Here is a 15,000-nt window from a genome sequence, read left to right as displayed (position 1 = left end):
TCTATATGGTAATGGTTATACTTTTCAAAAAATCTGTATTTTTTTAATACTCTTGTTAAAAGCTGCCGGTTTTTCCATGTTTCAATTCTCATTCGCCGGCAGTATCTTATTCTAAATTGGAATTGTTCTGTGTATGCTTAAGCTTTCATTTATAATTAATTCTATTTTCCTTTGTTGCTCTTTATTTGAAACAATATAGTGGAATGCTCATAAGAAACAGTTAATTGGTAATTACACACAACTTAAGGGCCCAAGTCCTCTCTCATGATTCAGACATTGTTACGCCATATTGGGGCCCTCATTTAGAATACTCAGGGATCGTCGTGCCCTGGGAAGTCATGGCATAACAAAATGGTGGAGCTGCGGGGTAACATATAAATTGAAGGCACCATATTAATTGAAGGTACCATATAAAGTGAAGGTACTATATAATACCGGGTACTATGTTGTGTGGTATTATGATTGCACGTATTTTGATTGTGCGGCGATCGTACTATATGTGGGGTACCATATTGTGCATCGACTGTATTATACAGAACAGGTGTCGTACTATAAATCATAAGGTATTATACAGCGGTGTATTATCAGTGCGGTATACTTGCAGTGAATAATAATTGTGTTTACTGTTTCTTGAAGAGTATTTAACCATTGTTACTGAACATTGTTTTAGTTAGGTTATAATTCCTCACTAGCTGATATGGAGTCGTTTGATATTGCACAATTCATTAAGAATCCTGGGCTTGCCCCTTTGCAGAACTGTGAAGTACTTAAGGATGATATTAAGAAAGCAGTCATTCAAGATTTTATCTCAAAAGAAATTCTGGAGGTTAGTGCCAAGGCATTGTGTGATATTGAGCTTCAAGGAGAGACGGAGAGAGATGAGGATAAGGCGGAAATTACTAAGATTGAGTTGTAGGTAGAGAAAGAGAGGATAGCTCTAGAGAAATTTAAAGTAGAGACGGAGTTGGAGAAGGAGAGGATAGCACTTGAAAGGCTTAAGGTTGAAACGAACTTGAAGTCTGCAATGATGGAGAAGCAGGGTGTCCAAGGGTTGCTGAAACCTACATTTGATATAAACAGTGAAGTACGCCTTGTCCCTACTTTCCTAGATTGTGAGCCGGAGGAGTTTTTCGAGCAGTTCGAAAGCTTGGCAACCACCCTCTCCTGGCCTAAGCCGTATTGGTGTGTGCTGGTACAAACGGCCTTAGTGGGTAAGGCTCGTTTATCGTACTTATCCTTGTCCTCTGAAGATCAGAGCCAGTATTCGGTAGTGAAGGATGCAGTGTTGAAGGCATACTTATGCACTCCAGAATTTTATAGACAAAAGTTTAGAAATTGTTTTAGAGGAAACCACCAGTCATACCTCGAGTATGGTAACAGTGTGAATAAATTATTTAATAGATGGCTATCAGCCAGCGGAATTAAAACTTATGAGGAGTTAAAGGAACTAATTGCACTGGAACAATATGTTAAGGGTATTCCACTGGACGTTCGAACCTATTTGCTAGAAAAGGAAGTAAGTAGAATTGATGGAGCTGCCACATTGGCGGAAAATTATACATTAACGCATAAATCAAGTAAGCCTCCTTCCCCTCCAGGCATTTCTCAACCTCAAGAGGGAAAGGTACATAAGGGTAAAGGTACCTGGACCCTGGGTAAAAGCAAAACAGATGTGTCAAAAATTGGTTGCTTTTATTGTAAAAAATTTGGGCACGTAAAGGCAAGGTGTCCTGAGTTGTTGACTAGAGAGAAACGTGTTGCTAATGTAGCTTTGCTTTCAGCAGATGTAAAGGAAAAAAGGGATGCTGAGGTGGGAAGGGAACGCCGTCTGTTTAACTCATTTGTATTCCCTGGTACAGTGTCTGTCGAGGAGGATGGGCCCGAAGTGTCTGTAACTGTGTTGCGAGGCACTGCTGCATCGCTCAGTATGGTATTACAAAGCGCTGTTCCTGACGTAGAACAGACGTTGACGGGTGAGCATGTATTGATAAAGGGCGTTTGGGCGACGATGACGGTTCCCCTGTGTAAGTTGTTTCTCCGTACTGAATTATTATCTCAGCCTGTGTTGGTTGGAGTTGGGGAGACTTTACCTGTTGAGGGAGTGAGTTTCTTGCAAGGAAATGATATAGCGGGAAAGTTAATTATGCCTGATCCCGTGGTGTGTACGACTCTACTGGAATGGAATCCTGCATAGGGTTTGAAAAGTGAGTGTGGAGATATTTTTCCAGCATGCGCTGTTACTCGCAGCCAGGCAAGGATGAAAACCAGTAAAGAAACTGCTGATATGGAAATTAGTAGTTTGTTTAATGTAGACTCTAGTACAGGACCTGCTGGCCAGATGAACTTGCTGATCGTGATGTGGCTTCGCCTAGTCCCGGGGTTCTGCCGTGCAGTCTCTCTAGTGATAAGGTGAAAGAAGCGCAGAGTAATGTAAGTGAACGTGTGGATTTAAGTGTTCTCCCAATGACTCGTAGTAATCTGATATCTGCCCAGAAAGCTGATAGGTCATTAATCCCATTATTTGCAAGGGCCATACAAGAGAAGGACATCTCAAATGAAGCTACATGTTATTATATACGTGATACTGTACTAATGAGAAAATATAGACCGCCAGATGTTCCTGCAAATGAGAGTTGGTGTGAGTTTCATCAGGTTGTCATTCCGGATGTGTATCGAGAGAAAGTCATCAGTCTTTCACATGACTACATAGGAGGACATCTGGGTGTGCAGAAAACATTGGACAAGATTATCAAGTACTTCTATTGGCCTGGTATCTATAGGCAAGTAACACACTATTGTAAAACATGTGAAACATGCCAGTTGATAGGTAAGCCTAACATTGTTATTCCTCCTGCACCGTTGCAACCTATTCCTGTGGTGTCGGAACCTTTTACCCATGTGATAACTGATGTCGTGGGCCCCCTGTAATGTTCTTAGCTTTTCCTGGTGGGTAAATCAAAATCACAAGACCTTTCTAAAAGTAATACCTGAAAATGATTACACTGGCAGACCTTCCTTGTCTGCTTTCCACCTCAAGACTGACAGATCTTCTCTCTGTCGGTGGGGTACATCTGCAAAGTTCTGCATCAGCAATAATGAATGGTTTACAGTTTCTAATATTACTACATTTATTATAGTGATACAAGTTTTGGATACTATTTTATTTTACAATGGTTAGAATGTTTAGTTATTTCTGCTCATTTATATATTATTGATATTAATCTAGGTTACATAGTATATTGTGTATGGGTAAAAGGTGTTCTTAGGAATCAGGGGTACTTCACGGTTTGGTCACGTGAAGGAAGAGGTTGGTGGTGTGTGTGTATGTATGTTAGTATGTGTGTTGCTGTGTAGTTTTCCATTGTGTTGTAATCTGTGCGATTATGGTTACATAATACCTCCCTCCCGGCGAGAGGTGACTCCTGTCACCTGGAATAAGGAGCGGCGAGGGGGTTTGTTCAAGTTTCATACCTACACACACACACACACACACACACACACACACACACACACACACACACACACACACACACACACACACACACACACACACACACACACACACACACACACACACACACTTACACACTTACACACTTACACACTTACACACTTACACACTTACACACTTACACACTTACACACACACACACACACACACACACACACACACACACACACACACACACACACACATATATATATATATATATATATATAGTAAGTATGACGTGATACCTGTTTTGAACCTTAATAGGTGTTGAGGGGGGGTTAAATTATCATTGTTTGTTGGGTGTGGTTTAATAGGTATCATGGCATACTCATTGTTCATCAAAGGGTGTTAGTTAATAGACTGGGTTAACCAGTCCGGTTTTTTTTTTTTTTTTTTTTTTTTTTTTTTTTTTTTTTTTTTTTTTACAATCGGTTCCACCTATTTTCACTTATCTCTTTTCTGGAAGATCTTTTTGTGTCAGTTCTGTGACTGTATTTTGTTTATTGTCACTGGTGAATAAAGGAGTCATTTCTGTGAGTTGCACTTTGGTGTCATCAAGGTGTAAAGGGGTTCTTCCCTTTAGTTAAGATATTTAGAAGTAGTTTTTCAGGTTTATGACTCGTTTCTGGGAGTCGGATAATTGGAGTGGTAATAAGGTCAAATGTATGAAGGGTTCTAACATCCTTTGATGGGTTATTGTCATAAGATTACATATGGATTTAATTCTATGGTTAAGATATGATATTACAGTATATGGGGTTCAGATCTTCTAGCCGGTGCGTTTTAATGCACAAACATATACTAATCTACAAATTAGTAGGAGCAGGACTAGGAGGGCGAAGGAACTGAGGGATATAGCGATTGATGGGAGTGTGGGGGTGGTGAATTGCAGTGTGTCTATTATATTTGATTGGGTGGTGTTTAGTAGAGCTACATAGTACTGTGGGTTTAAGTAAATGGAAAGAAGTTTGGCGGGGTTAGGGGTATTGGAAGGAGTTCAATGGGGTCGAGGACGGAGGTGAGGTTATATCAAAGGATGTTGTGGTGGTGGTTGGGTTGAAATATTGTGTTTTCAAAGAAGATTTTGCATGAGTCGGGAATTGAGACAGGTCCACAGATTTGTTTTTGCCAAGATGAGGGGTTTTATTTACAAATTACTGAAACGAGTGTGGTTCGTGGGAAGAATAGGAAGTATTTTGAATTAATGTGTACGTGAAGGGTTTTGTTGGGGTTGATTTCTTTGTATGTGCAACTGTCTACGGTGCTGGGGTTAAATGTTACAATTTGATTCATATAGGTTAATTTCTGTGGTACGGTAGAAACTGAAAAGGTATGCCTGGAAAATGTGGAATTTAGAGACAGTTGATTTGCATATGGCGAGATCGGAAGAGGAGGTATATGAATACCATTGGCCGTCTTCAGATTTGATAACTGTTGTGGGTTCTACATCAAGAGTGATAGTTGAGATATTGTAGGTGTATGGGAATAGGATTATATTCCAACCTGTGAATCTTTTTGTGGGTCGAGGGGGATGTGTGCGTAGATTGCATTTGTGCCTAGTGTTGTTTCAATAAGAGGGTAGTATAGGTCTAGTTGCTCGGAGGGGAAGATGCTTTTTAGGTGGAGGTTTCTTGAGGCGACGGAGAGTGCAGTTTTTAGTTTGCCTTTGGGGAGGAGGTTTGAGGTGGCCTTGTTAGCGGTTGCGTCGACGATGTCGAGTATAAGTATGTGGTAGTAGTGTCTGACTATACCTATGTGGTTGCTTAAGGTGTTTGTTTATTCTATGTAATATATGAACATTTCTAGTTCGTGGAGGTGGTTGGATTGATTAAGGGAATATTCGTGGAGCCTGGAGAAACGGTCAAGTAGTAAGTTTACGGATCCTGCTAAGTATTGTGAGTTTTGGGAGTTTAGTAGAACAAGTTTTCCCATCTTATTTAATTTGGAGGCCATTTTTCTATTATGAGGTGAACATTTTTTATATCCTCTTCAGTTGCAATGCCAAATAGGGATTTAGAAAGGGAGCCCATGAAGTTCATGAGTCCTCTTTTATGTCTGAAGGAGGCATGGTGGTGTTCTGAGTTATGAGTTGAGATCATGTCACTCCGTTCAATTGTGGAGAGTTGGAAGGGTAGTGTGTTTCGTTTGTCGGGGATTAAGTTGAACATTTTGTCTCTTGATTTTGAGGAGTTAGTCTTGGGATTGGGGTGTTTGAAGGTGGTATGGAAGTGGTCTGATATGATATTGGTTAATTTACGTATTGACGCTAGATCTGAGTTTATTCTCGCGATGTTGAACTCCATTTTAACTGTGATTGTGTCTCTTATTACCATTACCTGACCTGCAGGGGCGACTATTGCTCCTGGAATCATCCTCGGTTGTTTAGTGTCGGAAAGGGCTGCGATGAGTCTTACTACAAGGATGAGAGGTAGGATAGTCCTGGAAGTTGGGGAGTGGGGTTAGGTATCTTATTTCTGGATGCTTTTTGTTTTGTTTTGTTTTGTTTTGTTTTGTTTTGTTTTGTTTTGTTTTGTTTTGTTTTGTTTTGTTTTGTTTTGTTTTGTTTTGTTTTGTTTTGTTTTGTTTTGTTTTGTTTTGTTTTGTTTTGTTTTGTTTTGTTTTGTTTTGTTTTGTTTTGTTTTGTTTTGTATATTTCTCGTTATGGGTATGATTTGGGTATGATTCTGCCAGGTGAGCACGATCCTGAAGGAAGTGAAGAGAGACTATATAGTTGGGGAAAGGTTTGATGGATAGGGATTGTGATCACTTCCCACTCAGATGAGCATGACGTCCTGCTCTCTAAGGGGGGGGGGGTCTGGGTTGGTGTAGTGAGTTAGCGCTTGGAGCGTAGTGTCATGTGAAAGGTGGGGGGGTTGAGGATTCGTGGTTGTGGGTGGAGGTTGGTTTGGTAGGAATCTATATTTGTCTAGGATAGAGTTTACGTCGATTTTTATTTTATTTGTTTTAGTTTTTCTCCGTGTGCTGTGATGAGGGTGTCATCTGATGGGTCAATAAGGTGGTAGTTGTTATTAGCGTTTCTGCTACTACCAGGGGGCCGAATAACTTTGATTTAAGTTTGTTAGATCTGTTGTGTTGTTTAAGCATGGCAACATCACCTGGGGTGAGAGACAAGGATCGAGAGTATTTATGTTTGGTTTTTGTCTTTCGTTTTTCTTGTCCTGGTTTCTTTTGGACTTCTTTGTGGATCAAGTGCATGGGAAGTTCTACGCGTTTTGCATAATCTTCTATGGTGTAGAGGGGGGAGGGGGGTTTTCAAGTATGTCATAAGGCATACGGAGGGGTTGGCCAAAGAGTATGAAGTGAGGGGAGTTCTTCGTTGCTGAGTTTATAGAGCCATTTATTCTGGCTTGTACTTGTGCAAGCCAGTCTTCCCATGTGTCGCAAAGGCATTCCTGCAGGGGGCGGAGGACTTCGAGGATTTTTCTGTTTGTTCTCTCTACTAGTCCGTTTCCTTGTGGGTGATACGCTGTGGCGTATAGTTTGTTGATGTGGTATAATTTGGCTATGTTTTGGAGGACTTCGTTCTTGAATTAGGATCCGTTATCCGAAAGGATTTGACGAGGAATGTTATACTTACAGAATACATGGTCGACTAAGGCTTGGGCTCTTGTTTCCGCTTATTTGTCTGGTAGGTGGACTAGTATCGTATACTTTGAGAAGTAATCTACTACGGTAAGGATGTATTGGGAACCTTGGCGGCTTGGAGGTAGTTTTAAAAGATCAATGCCCATAGTATCCCATGGTTCTGAAGGAATGGGTAATTCTCCAATTTGGAGTGGTTTCGGGTCTGGTCCACGAAGTTGGTTACATGTGATGCAATCTTCGATGTGACGGTTGATGTCGGTGGCCATCTTGGGCCAGTAGTACGCCCGTTTGGTGTTTGCAAGGCATTTTTCTTTGCCTGGGTGGCCTGCAATGGGGCTATTGTGTACCATTAGGAGGATTCTTGGAATTAATGAGTTTGGGATTATTGTTTGGGTTGGGATAGTGGTGCCTCTTTTAAGAATTCCATCCTTTAGGTGTAATTCTCGGACGGGTACAGGGGGGTGGGTTTGTAGGGTGGTTCCCATTTCTAGATGGCGGATTACCTGTGACCAATTTGGGTCTTTTCTCTGTTCTTCTCGGAGTTCCTTGGGGGGAAAAACAATTGGTGGTATGGACTGTTGCAATTAGGGGGTTTCGGCTAAGTGCATCTGCTACGACCTTAGTTTTTCCTTTAATGTAGACAATTTTGGGGTGTATTCCAATATGATTATATGCCATCTTGCTATCTTACCTTGTAAGGTTTTTCCTTTGAAAAATTCTGTTAAATGTTGGTGGTCTGTCATGACTGTGATTTTGTAACCCAGAAAGAGTTTTCGGAAATGTTTTAGAGCCCAGACTACTCCTAGAGCTTCCAAGTGGGCGGTGGAGTAGTTACGCTCTGCAGGGTTCAGTATGCGGCTTGCGTACGCTATCGCTCTGTTTCCCATTTGAGTCTATTTGTTGTAGGACTGCACCTATCCCTAGGGTGGATGCATCAGTAAACAGAAAAAAATTCCTTTGTAAAGTTCGGGAAGGCGAGTATGGGTGCCTTGTACAATGCTGTCTTTATGTTCTCGAAGCATTCTTGTTCTTCCGAGTCCCATTTGAAAGGTATGTTCTTGCGTGTAAATTTTGTAAGTGGAGTAGCTAGGTCAGCAAAATTTCTGATAAAATGTCTATAATAGGCAGCAATGCCAACGAAAGAACGGAATTTATTTTGTTTGGGTTTGTGTGGATTCCATCTTTGTTTACTGTATGGCCAAGAAATGTGATTTACTTTTTTAGGAATGAGCACTTGTTAAGTTCGATTTTGAATCCAGCTTCTTTGATGGTTCGTAAGACGTACCCAAGGGTGTCATGATGGTCTTCTACAGTATGGGAAAATAATATTAGGTCGTCTAGGTAGACGAAAAGGGATTTGCCTAGTTTGTCTTTGAAAAGGTTATTCATAAGTCTTTGTAATGTTCTTGGGGCATTTTTTAGTCCGAAGGGCATTCGATTAAATTCGAAATTACCTTTGTCAGTACTGAAGGCTGTGATTTCTTTTGACTCTTCTTTTAGTTCAATCTGCCAGAGGGCGGATTTGAGGTCTAAAGTTGAGAAAACCATGTTTCCTTGTCCCAGTGATTGGAGGACATCTGCCATGACAGGCATAGGCATACGGTCTGGGTTGGTGTTGGTGTTTACTTTACGGAAATCTATGACTGGTCTAAAGGATCCATCCTTTTTAGGAACTAAAAAAAGTGGGGAGTTCCAAGGGGATTGAGAATGTCTGATGACACCTTGTTCAAGCATGTCGTCTATGTTTTGTGATACCAATTCCTTTTTGCTTTGAGGAATTCTGTAAGCTGGTATGAAAATGGGGGGTTATGTGTATATGGTGTTTAACCAAAGAAGTCTTCCCTAATGGTTCATCGTTTAAGGCGATTGCCTCACGATGGGATTGAAGGATGTTCCTAAGATTGGTTCTGGCTTGTTGGAAATCTATGATTGGGATATCTTCTGGGGGGATTGAAGTGGGGTGTGGTTTGGTGATGATGGTGTTGATTGGAGTGGTGTGTGTTTCTTGAATGGGGTCTATGTATAATTTGGCTGTTCCTAATTGTGTGTGCTTGATTAGCTTACCTTGGGTATGTGAGATGTTCTCTATTAAGATTATTGCTTCTTTGTTCTCTCTAACTGTATCCGAAACAGCAGGCATATGGAGATTTTTTCTTACAGGTATTGGGAGACACAATTATATATTGGCCTGGAAGTGCACCTGGTATGATTGCTGAGATAATTATACTTTCCCCTGGGGGAATTGTGAGTTTGCCTTTGTTGAGAATTTGTGTGTTGAGAAAGGGGGGGAGTAGGTGGTGTGGTGTTGTCTGACTTGGCATGTAGGTGTGGTTGGGGAAAGGTGTCGTAATGTTGGTGGTATTGCCTGATGTTGAGTCAGGGATTTGCGGAGGCATTCTGCGTTCTGTTGAGGTCAGCAGATGCCGAGTTGGGCAAGCTTGGTTGCAGGCAGGATGTTGTGACACTCCGGTAGGATGATGTGGGGGGTAGTGGTGGATACTTAGGGTGTTCACCTGAGCGCCTAGAAGCGTCGGGACAGGTGAGGGGGGATTTCTATGTCACCTAACTTGAGCATAGCGGGGTTTGTATGTATAGAGATTTTGTGGTTAGCTAAGAATTCCAATCCTAAAATGCCATCACATTCAAGGGTCCAGTTTTTGACTACGTAAAAGGTAGTGGGTGGGAATGGGTTATTATCAATGGTTATGGGGGTGGTTATGGTTGAGGTGAAGTTTAGGTGTGTGCCACTTATCGTGGTTCCCATGAGGTGTGGTTTGTCGGTAGGGTAGTAGTCACCTAATTGTGTATATATAGAGTGTGAAAGTATGTTTATCTTCGTGCCTGTATCTATTAGGAATGTACAATGGATATTCCCTTTTGTGCCCGTGAAACATAGGGCTTCTGGTTTATCTATGGTTGATATTATGTTTTTTTCTTGTGGGAGGCTTGTATGGATTCCCCCAACTGGGGTACTTCACGGTTTGGTCACGGTTTGGTCACGTGAAGGAAGAGGTTGGTGGTGTGTGTGTATGTATGTTCGTATGTGTGTTGCTGTGTAGTTTTCCATTGTGTTGTAATCTGTGAGATTATGGTTACACCCCTGCCCAAAACCAAAAAGGGGCATCTGTACATGTTAACCCTAATGTGCACTACCACCAGGTATCCAGAGGCCATTCCACTGCGTTCCATTACAGCAAGGACTGTGTTGCCAGCCTTGACCAAGTTCTTTACCCTATTCGGAATACCGAGGATTGTGCAGTCCGACAGATGTACCAACTTTGTACCCAATATCTTTAGGCAAGTAATGTCTCTTCTTAGGATTAAACAATATATTGCATCTACTTATCATGCCCAAAGCCAAGGAGCCTTGGAACGTTTTCATGGAACCTTTAACACAATGTTAGCAAAGTATGATCATGAGACTGGAAATGAGTGGGGTGTGGGTTTGCCATTCCTTCTATATGCGATCAGATGTGCTCAGCAATCTAGTCTCGGGTTTTCTCCAAGTGAACTATTGTTTAGCAGAGACATAAGAGGACCCATGAAGCTACTCCATGAGAGCTGGATAGACTTGGAGCATGCTGATAACTTATCTGAGTATGTGTCTAAGTTAAAGGAAAACCTAGGTGTGGTACACAGGTTTGCACAATGTAATTTAAAACTAAGTCAAGAAAAGATGAAAGAAAATTATGATAAAGATGCTGTAGAACGTAACTTTGAGATTGGGGATGAAGTTCTGTTGCTCTTGCCCGTAAAAAAGTGTCTATTACAAGCAAGGTACAAGGGACCTTTCATAGTCATAGGTAAACGGGGAGATTTGAACTATGTGATATCCACTCCTGATCACAGGAAAACAAAAAGGTTAGTACATGTAAACTTGATTAAGAAGTACCATAGAAGAGACTCGGGAAGTGCTGCCAAGACAGAAGGTAAATGGTACTGTAAATAGTTTAGAAGTTGTGGAGATGCAAAGTGAAGACAACCTTGATAAAATTCCTGTAAGTAACAAACTCAAGAATTCGGATGTCCTTGCTAATCTAAATAGTAAGTTGTGTCATTTGTCTGACAGCCAACAGTCAGATGTTTCAGAATTACTGCAAGGGTTCATGGAAATCTTTGGAGATGTGCCGAGACCAACGACTGAGGCAGTTCATCATATTGAACTAATAGAAGGTGCCGCCCTGGTAAGAGATAAGCCCTATAGAATGTCCCCCCTTAAGGCAGCTTATCTCCAGAAAGAGGTAACATGTCTTCCTGATAATAACTTAGCAGAGCCAAGTAAGAGTGATTGGGCTGCTCCTTGTATTCTTGTGCCAAAAGGAAATGGGGAATATAGAATGTGTACTGATTACAGAAAACTTAATACTCTTACCAAGGCTGACAACTTCCATCTTCCTCGCATAGATAATTTAGTTGACTCTATCGGCAAGGCCAAAATTATAACTAAATTAGATTTAATGAGTGGCTACTATCAAATACCACCAACATCTGATGAGACAAAATGTGTGTCAAGTTTATTAACACCTAGTGGGCTGTGTCAGTACAAAGTAACTTCATTTGGCTTACGGAATGCACCCGCAAAGTTTTCACGTCTAATGTCTAATGTTATTGCAGGCTTGGAAGGTGTATATGTATGCATCGATGATCTGTGCGTGTATTCTCAGACGTGGGAGGAACACTTGAATTCCCTGAGGTCCTTGTTGGAGAGTTTGAGGAAGGCTAGGTTGACTGTCAATCTAATGAAGACTGAGTTTGCTCATGCAAAGGTGACATTTTTAGGCCATGAGGTGGGTTACGGTACGGTTGCACCTGTGCATGCCAAGGATGAAGCCATAGTGGCTTTAGCTGCTCCTACCAACCGTAAAGCAGTCCAGCGTTTCTTAGGTATGGTAGATTATTACCGGAGATTCTGCCCTACTTTCAGTAAATTTGCTAAACCACTCACTGACTTAGTAAGTCCTAAAGTAAAGTTTAAATGAACATTACAATGTCAATAATCCTTTGATAAGATAAAGTCAATCCTTACATCCAAACCTGTCTTATATGGTCCTGATTTCTCCAAAAATGTTACTATTAATGTTGATGCTAGTGATGCTGCTGCGGGAGCTGTGCTAATGCAAGACCATGATGGAATATTGTTTCCTATATGTTATATGTCTGCGAAAAAAAAAACCAAAGACACTACAGCACTATAGAGAAAGAAGCTGCAGCATTGTTGATGGCTTTGGAAAATTTTGATGTGTATGTTGGAAATAACCCACAAAAAATAACTGTTTATAGTGATCATAACCCTCTTGTCTTTGTGAACAATATGAAAAAAAAAAGAACATGAGGTTGACAAGGTGGTGGTTAGCCTTCCAGCCTTACAACCTGGAAATAAAACAAGTGAGCGGCAGGGATAATGTAATTGCAGACAGTTTATCATGACCGTACTAACGTCTTCTCTGACAATCGTAGGTTCTGTGCTGTGGTATTAGGGTCACAACTCTATTGTATGGTAATCTAAGAGTGGTTGAGGCTGTGGTTGTTTATTGCCTCGATATCATGTAATGTACTCTTATGATTTATTGTATAAAAATTATTTCACTGTTCTGGAACTTGGGTAGTTAGAAAAAGTGCACTATTCCAGTTATAAACACTATTGTGTTCAATTCAAAGGTGGGGGTGTTATGCAAGAGTGCATTTTTTATGATAAACTATGTATTATGTAAACTGTGTATTATGTATGAAACTATGTACTACGTAAGTTTGTGTCCCTTCTCCTCCAACGACTGGTGTCGTCTGCTAGGTGACACGTTGTTCGGAGGTACGATGAATGTATTCCTTGTATTGCGGTGTAGTATGAATGCTTAACCGCACTAGTACATGAGTAATTATATGTACCGTATTTTTCGGTGTATGACCCGCGGCTTTTTGCCTCAGAAAGGGGCCAAAAATCGGGGGTGCGGGTGATATAAAGGTGCGGGTCATCTGTATATTCTGGTTAGAAATTGCCCTCTTACGCAGTCAAAAAAAAAAAATAAAAATAACGATTAGTTTAGTTTAGTTGGGTGCCCTCTCGGATCGGGGATTTGCGGGAGGACCGACCGGGTTCGTTGAATGAAAGTTGATCAATGTCATAATACAGCGCGCACGATCGAGACAAACGACAAAGAGAAGGTAGGATTTGTCAGTATCTTACCCACTTTACATGCTCTTGTTATTAATAAAGGCATTATCACAAATAAAACAGGCTTAACTAAACAGCATGAACATACAATACAAGACTGACTGGTACCAACACCAACATCGTGTGCCGCGATCAAACAAAAACAAGCGGGCAGCCATTTTCGCAGTTACAAATTACAAACTGTACCTGATTCCTTAATGCTAAATTTGTGCATTACATGTGCATAATGGGTCGTTCAAGCATGGAGAAAAATTAAAGAATCGACTATTCAGAACGATTTCCGTAAATCAGAAATGTGCCATGCTACAACTCGGAAAAGGAATCGGACAAATCCGAAATCGAAATGGAAACGGATGAGGTCACTGCATCAGAATTGGCCGATTTATACCACAACCTCTTCCATGACGAAACAGAGGATGAGGAATTCGATGGCTTCGTGAGCGATGATACGCCTTCATAAACATTATTGACTCTGTCGTCTGTGATCACTGACTGTGCTTTTTTTTCTAATAACGATATGCTCCATTGACTCTGTTCATAATAGTTCAGTAATGTGCTCTATTAATGTTCTATTCTATTGAAAACTAACCATTGGAAATTGTTTGGTTTAATAATTAATTACCAGTCTTTGTATGGCATTTATAAACCAATTGATTGAATACCGGTAAACAACCAAACAGGGTTTTATGGTATTATTTACACAAATTGATTAAGGTTCTTTGTAATATACAGTATATATAAGTGTAATAAAATACATTGATATGTAATTTGTTGGTTATTCTTCATCTTCATCACAATCAGAAATAAATAGGACAGGAGGAATGCTGGTATCATGATCATGAATCGCAATGCCGCGTCTTCGACCCATCCCAAAGGCATCGTAAGATCAGTTGCACACTTTCGAGATCACCCCTCTTTCATTAAAGCTACCACTACATCTAGTGGCAGCTTCAGAAACCAAATTGTGAGGTTGTGTACGTACGTGTCGGCCTTTGATGTGTGATGAATCCTGAAAAGCAAGATATCACCAAGAAACCTGCCAATATCGGAAAACATGTATCTTTTTGTATAAATCACATAAGCATTGATGAAACAGAAAATTTAGAAAAAGCTTCAGCTTTGAAATTACTTTGATCACCACGTCAACGGCCGGCCGTAACAACAACCGCCGTGAGCTGTGCCTGTGGCCACCCATGCATGGGTAGTATACATCGTCGGATCTACAGTGCCGTGCATGCCATATGACTGCGGGTCATACAGCGGTGCGGGTCTTGTGTGGATTTTCACTAAGGTGTAAGGGGGTGCGGGTCATATAACGGTGCTGGCTATAGTCCGAAAAATACGGTAATCGTCATTACAGTCTGATATAAAAACTTGTATCTTGTAACGAAGAATGTGGATGCCTTTTGGTTTGCTGTATTGGTGGACGAATGTGACGAGGGCGGTTGGCCAGGTGGGTTAAGAGAGTTTGCCTGGAGGGACCAAGCTAGTAAGAACTGGTGAGAATACCCTGTGTCAAGTAAGATTAAACTTTTTGGTTCCAGTGGGGTTAGGTCTCTAGTGAGTAAATTAATTTTGATGATTATATTCCGTGTGGTTCTATATCTATATGGTAATGGTTATACTTTTCCAAAAATCTGTATTTTTTTTAATACTCTTGTTAAAAGCTGCCGGCTTTTCCATGTTTCAATTCTCATTCGCCGGCAGTATCTTATTCTAAAATGGAATTGTT

General features: G+C 40.9%; 1 protein-coding gene across 1 annotated transcript; it reads left to right on the top strand.

Moving 5' to 3' along the window:
- Positions 1–1,027: 1,027 nt before the first annotated feature.
- On the top strand, positions 1,028–2,194 carry LOC143019851 (uncharacterized). The gene has a single exon (XM_076175832.1). It carries the CDS (start codon positions 1,028–1,030, stop codon positions 2,192–2,194), a length of 1,167 nt encoding a protein of 388 aa, XP_076031947.1.
- The last annotated feature ends 12,806 nt before the right edge of the window (positions 2,195–15,000 follow it).

This window comes from Oratosquilla oratoria, chromosome 38, assembly GCF_046742065.1.
Source record: "Oratosquilla oratoria isolate Oo_2021 chromosome 38, ASM4674206v1, whole genome shotgun sequence".
Classification (NCBI taxonomy): Eukaryota; Metazoa; Arthropoda; class Malacostraca; order Stomatopoda; family Squillidae; genus Oratosquilla; species Oratosquilla oratoria.
This window is presented reverse-complemented; position numbering and strand designations above follow the sequence as displayed.